A 5,768-nucleotide genomic window follows, 5' to 3' on the forward strand; every position below is an offset into this window, starting at 1 on the left:
GCTGTCCTAGAGGCAGACAGTGAACTACAGTATATAAACTGTATATAAATGTATGAAAAGAGACTTAAAGTATAACCCTGGGACGTCTCTTACATCATTATGGGTTGCTACAGAGAATTCTGATAAAGAGTAAGAATCTTTTTGTTTCACCAGAAACCACTGTTACATTACACATAATGTACATACAGTGGAAATCAAACCTTGTTCAGAAAGTTGGATCACACTGTGTCACTGTCGGCTTCAGTCCAGTTCCTCCCAGACCAGCTCCATGTGGTCCAGGTCTGGAGACTGTGCTGGTCTCCATCATGTAGTAGTGTTGTCATGGTGATGATCAGAGGGTTTGTCATCATCAAATCATCAACCTGGAGGAAGTGTTTCATTAACTCTCAAGGCTTCGTTTACTTCACTGACCCTCGTTTTTGTTTTACATGTGTAGTAGAACTCTCTAACATCTCTAACCTGTTTACCAGGTGGCACCTGCGCTGTCCAGTATCACCTAGCAACAAAAGAACAGGAAAACACGGCTCATAATTTGTGGTTTGCTAACATTGTTATGGAGAGAGCAGCATTTCTTTTTCCAAATCAGATTTGTCTTTTCATCGTCTCAGTATTCGCTGAATTCTCAGAGTAAAATTTCCTGTAACTGTTGAATTCTTCCTCAACACTAAAGAGTAATCAGCTCAGCGGTTGGATGTGGTTCCTCAGTCTGCCATTTCTTTTATTTTGAAAAGTGTTAATTTACCCAGAATTCATTGCACCACAGTCCGACTTAAGATACTCAAGATCTAAACTGCTTTGTGCAACAGATGAACTCAGACTCAGTCTATTTGAAGATTTAAGATTTGTGAAACTGGCTCCTGCTCTCTGTGCCGTCGACTTGCATTAGATTTCACATGCGAGTTAATAAAGTGGCCACTGAGAGTAAGTTAGATTTTCTTCAAATAATTTTGGACACTTACTAAAAACAGAAAAGTTTATTTCTACAGTTCGTCCACTGAAGTAATAGAAGCTCCGAAGATGCAAAAAGATTCAGCAAATATATGCATTTTATATTTCATTTATATATTTTGCTTTTAATTAGTTCATTTTCTTTAGTTGCTGTTTGTTATGAGTGAATACAAACTGAAACCTTCACCTTTTATTTTCTTCCTTTTATTGTGAATAAATTTAGTCTTTTTCTATTTTTCTTTCATCCTTCTGACTTTTTTATTCTGTCAGTGAGCAGACTCGTTTCTGTGAATCTTTAGAAAAGTCTGGATTCACGAGCACAAACCCTGAAACAAACACCTTCAAAAGAGAAGAGCACCACGTTCTGTTTTCTTGTTAAGTTTTTATTATGCTTAAAAAAGAAAATTAAAAGACAGAGGAGGTGGTGATCAAAGAAAAAGAAAAAATATATATTCATATTCAAATATCTTTATACTTTTCTATTCATATATGATTAACAATGCAAAGAAAATAATTCCCGTAGTAGTAGTGCTTAAGTAAAGTTCAATATAGACTTTTATTATAACAAAATAGGCAGTTTACCCAGGGTTAAATATCCGTCAAAATCTCATTGTACAAGAATCGTCTGCGTGTTTCGGACACACCAGCGGACACCTGGATGTGGCAGCTCGTCTCCAGGTCCACCCACACACACCTACATGATCGACATCGTTGCCATGGTAAGACACTGACGACGCTGACGGACGTCGACCGCGGCGACTGCGGGGTTCAAACTCGTGTCACAGAGGGCGCCGCTCCAAAACGAGACGACCCCCCCCAACACAGTAAAAATCAGGAATCTGAAATGTTTCAACATCAACGGGAATTTAATCAAAGTTTAAAATCAGTCGATCGATTACACTGTAAAAAAATACTTTGCATTTTCTGTATTTTTCTGTTTGTAATTTTTTAAGTGTCATTTTATTAAAACAAGAAAGCGGAGTGAGAGTTATCACATAAAATAAGTTTCTCTGATATTAGGAAGCTGATGTAATTATGATCATTAGGAGATGTGAGATTTCATTAGGTGATTATGAAATAAAGATCTGGTCATTTTAATCTAATGGATTATTAACATTATTGTCTCATAATTAATAATAACATTTTTTAGTATCTCAATTATTTCCTTGTAATTTTGCCGTTTTCCTTTAATTCTGAATTTTTGTTTCTTGTAATTAAGATTTTAATAATAATGAGATAAAGAATAATTGAAGATGTGTTTTAATTTAATTATGAGAGTTTTCTAAAATTATGTCAGTTATGAATTTTCTATAACAACTATTCATTATTATTATGAATAATTATCTTATATTGACTTTTCTTGTATCAGGTTTTTATGTTCCTCAGTGACCTTTGACCTCATCATACAGGGTGAAGCTAAATGTTTAAAATGCAAAAATGTTCTGACATAAAAACAGAATCATTAACTGAAAACAGATCTGGAGTTTGGGGAACGATTTTAAAATCAAACTTAATAAACTGATTGTTGCTTCAGGAACCGAAGTGTAAGAAGCGGCGGCGCCCTCCAGCGGCGGAGCGGGAACCCTGCAGAGCGTCCGGACAAACATCCAGCAGCTGTGAGGAGCGAGAAATCAAACTAAACGTGAACGATTGAAGTGTAAAAAAAAAATGAAGGAAAGAAAGAAAGAAAAAAGATGAAATGAACGCAGAACAAAGGAGAAAAGCTGTGACGTCAGACGCTGAGGTGAAGGGGCTGATGGGAAAAAAACGGGGGATTTACTGACATGCTGTTAAAGCTCAAACGTGCAAAGTTTTGCTTTTTGTGTCTCCGCCTTCCTGCGAACGACAGACGGCGCCTGAGAAACTCCGTCCGTCAAAAACCTCACGAGACCGAAACCAGGGAAAAAAACCCACAAACAAAAACCAAAAGAGAAAATCTGCTTCGTACTCTTCTTCTTCATGGACTCCTCCTCCTCCTCTTCTTCTCCTCCTCTCAACTTCTCCTCCCTTAAACATTAAGGAGCTGTACCGTGTTGAGTGTGATGTCATCATACTTCCTGTGTGCTTTACTCTGCTGGTCAGGAGTCTGATTCAGTGAAACGACGCTCCGGTCGGCCGCTGTGTCAGGTGATCAGGTGATCAGGAGGGGGAGGGGCAGGGGGGGCTGCTGTCTGCAGGTTGACTTTTCTTTTCAAAATAAAACAAACTGAATCTAAAGAGAGGAAGAGGAGGAGGAGGAGGAGGAGAGGAGCGACGGAGCGTTCCAGCTTCATAACTTCTCCTTGGACTGGACCCAGATGAACGGACCCGACTGCTCCTCGATGATCTGCTTCACCTGCTCGTAGATCTCCTCCAGAGTGTCGCCCTGCACGATGGCTGTACACACACACACACACACACACACACACACACACACACACACACACACACTCATAAAGACTGTGTCTCAGACTAATGGGCGTCATGCCAACGCCTCGTGAGCCTCAGTGGTAGAACTCACCTGTGAAATGCTCGGTGAACTCCTGCTCCAGCTTGGTGGCTCTGTCGAAGGTTTTCCTTCCCTGCTCCTCCGTCAGACGCTTGTTCATCTCCCTGCAGGAGGAAACGGGCGATCAGGACAAACGTCACCCTCACTCACGTCTTTTTAATTTAATGATAACGATCGAAGGTGGGACAGTGTTACATGGAGTAAGTCGCCTCGCAGCCTGAAAATGAATGCTGCCTCCTCCGTTACCACATGACGTCTGATGTCATGAGGGGGAACGTTTCTGTTTTCTTTGGCGACTTTCACACATTTTAGGCAGAAACGAGATCCGCCCGTTACCTTCCACATAGTGTCTACTCTTCTCCTCAGGCTTTTTATAAATAACATGAACTGACGCTTCGACTCACATGATGTTCTCCACAGATTTGGGTTTGATGAAGATGGCGATGGGATGGAGCTGAGCCAGCTGGAGTCTCTTGATGGCGTTTCCCGACACGTCCAGGATACAGTGTTTACCCTGAGGAGGAGGGAACAGCGTCAGTGTGAACGCACGTAAATTTATCTAATGAAGTACCGTCTCCAATTCACAGAGGAATATAAAAGTTATTATCAGTAAATATTAAATATTCAGCTTTGTATGGGCACAGAAAATACTACACGTTTTATTTTTTACTGTCCTGCTTTTATCTGATTTAATAACTTTTGTTACTCTATACGACGGAGCATCAGGACACATCAATTAAATCTGAAATCGTTGATAGAAAAGTTGTAATTTTTTAAGAATAAAGTCATAATATTACAAGAAAAAAAAAGTTACATTTTGAGAGAAAAATAGTGTTAAAATTATTTTGTAAAATTGCGACTTTATTCTCCTAATTTCAGATTTTTTCCCGATACTCCGACGTACTTTGCGGATTCAGGTGAATAAAATAAAATATGATGAACAAATAAGTGATGACGCAGGAACGTGTGGTGGGTCGGTACCTTCTCGGCCACCTCTCGGACCGACTGCACGCTGGTTCCGTACAGGTGGTTGTTGTACTGTCCCGCCTCGATGAACTTGTGGTCCTGGATGTCTTTCTCCATCTGCTCCCTGGACACCACGAAGTGATAATCTCTGCCGTCCACCTCGTAGTCCCGCTTCGGCCGGGTCGTGTCTGCGGGGGGGGGGGGGGGGGGGGCATTAACATCTTCAATTTATATCAGAGTCCTGATCAAACACTGAATCGTTTCTGGATGTGAAGCGACTTACGAGGGACGCAGGATCCGAACTTGTCGGGGAACTCGGAGATCAGGTCGTCGTTGATCCGATCCTTCATGGGGCCGAGGATGATGACGGGACGGGTGTAGTTCACTGTCAGAGAGGATCAGACTCTTATTTAACATGGTTACCGGGGTTACAGGGACTGATCATAACCTGCTCCGACGTCACATGGAGCTTCCTGTTTGAACACGTGAACCTCCAGCTGCTGAAACCACAGAGGGACGTCAATACACTGCTGAAGGTTTGTGAACATTTTAATTCTTTAACTGATGATTTTTATTTTATTGTACATCATGTATTAGAGGTTCTGTAAACAAGATTTTATACAATAACATATGCAAAGATATAGTGGAGTAATGGCGTCCTGAGCAGCGAACGAAGCCACACCCCCTCTGTGTGTGATGTAATCTGAGGTCTTTGTTTTGGTATCTGGTCTGGCTCCGCCCACATGTGTGATGTCACAGTGCAGTACGCAGCGTTCAGGTGAAAGTGACCTTCCAGAATTTCCTCCACTGACGAAGAAACCACGTGTTCATGTCCTGGTCCGCCGGAGTCTTTCCAGCTCCATCAGTGTCATTCATGTGGCTGGTTTCAGTGGATCGGTTCAATGTGTCAGTAGCTTGATGGTTCGTGATGTCACATGTCTGTTTTCATTAGTGACGGCTACAGTCCACATGCTAACGTTAGCTAACTCGCCATTAAAGATATTAGAAATGCGTTTGGCTAATGTTGGCTTACTGTTAGCATCGCTGCGGAGCATATCACGAGGGAACATTGATCAGCTGGTGTCGTAGTGCGACACCTAGTGGCAGTGAAGATGGTTTACAGAACCTTTAATGTTAATTGAGTTGGACATTTTTTTATTCTATTTTTTATTAATTTTTAATGACTTTTTCTTGTTCATTATAATTTTTCTAATATTTTTTTAATTCACTTTCTAATATCCGTTTTTTTCCTTTGCGTTTTATACCCTCAGTATTTTCACTGAAACACACTTCAGTGATGCAAAACCTTCTGCGCTTTGTCTTTGTCAGTGAAAAAAAATCTGAATCAACCTTTAAAAAAAAAAAA

At 40.8% G+C, this 5,768-nt stretch overlaps 1 protein-coding gene across 1 annotated transcript in view; it reads right to left on the reverse strand.

Moving 5' to 3' along the window:
* Positions 1 to 1,480: 1,480 nt before the first annotated feature.
* The window catches only part of dlg1b (discs large MAGUK scaffold protein 1b), a 100,195-nt gene continuing 95,907 nt past the window's right edge, over positions 1,481 to 5,768 (reverse strand). The window contains exons 22-26 of the mRNA XM_087172089.1: positions 4,686 to 4,789; positions 4,418 to 4,590; positions 3,841 to 3,950; positions 3,449 to 3,540; positions 1,481 to 3,324 (exon numbers count right to left, since the gene is read on the reverse strand). Of these exons, the coding sequence (XP_087028215.1) occupies positions 3,218 to 3,324; positions 3,449 to 3,540; positions 3,841 to 3,950; positions 4,418 to 4,590; positions 4,686 to 4,789 (586 nt within the window). The 3' untranslated portion in view covers positions 1,481 to 3,217. The remainder of the gene's footprint in view (positions 3,325 to 3,448; positions 3,541 to 3,840; positions 3,951 to 4,417; positions 4,591 to 4,685; positions 4,790 to 5,768) is intronic.

The sequence above is a fragment of the Seriola lalandi genome, unplaced genomic scaffold, assembly GCF_002814215.2.
Source record: "Seriola lalandi dorsalis isolate HSWRI2012SDOR001 ecotype SW California unplaced genomic scaffold, Sedor1 jcf7180002052023, whole genome shotgun sequence".
Taxonomy (NCBI): Eukaryota; Metazoa; Chordata; class Actinopteri; order Carangiformes; family Carangidae; genus Seriola; species Seriola lalandi.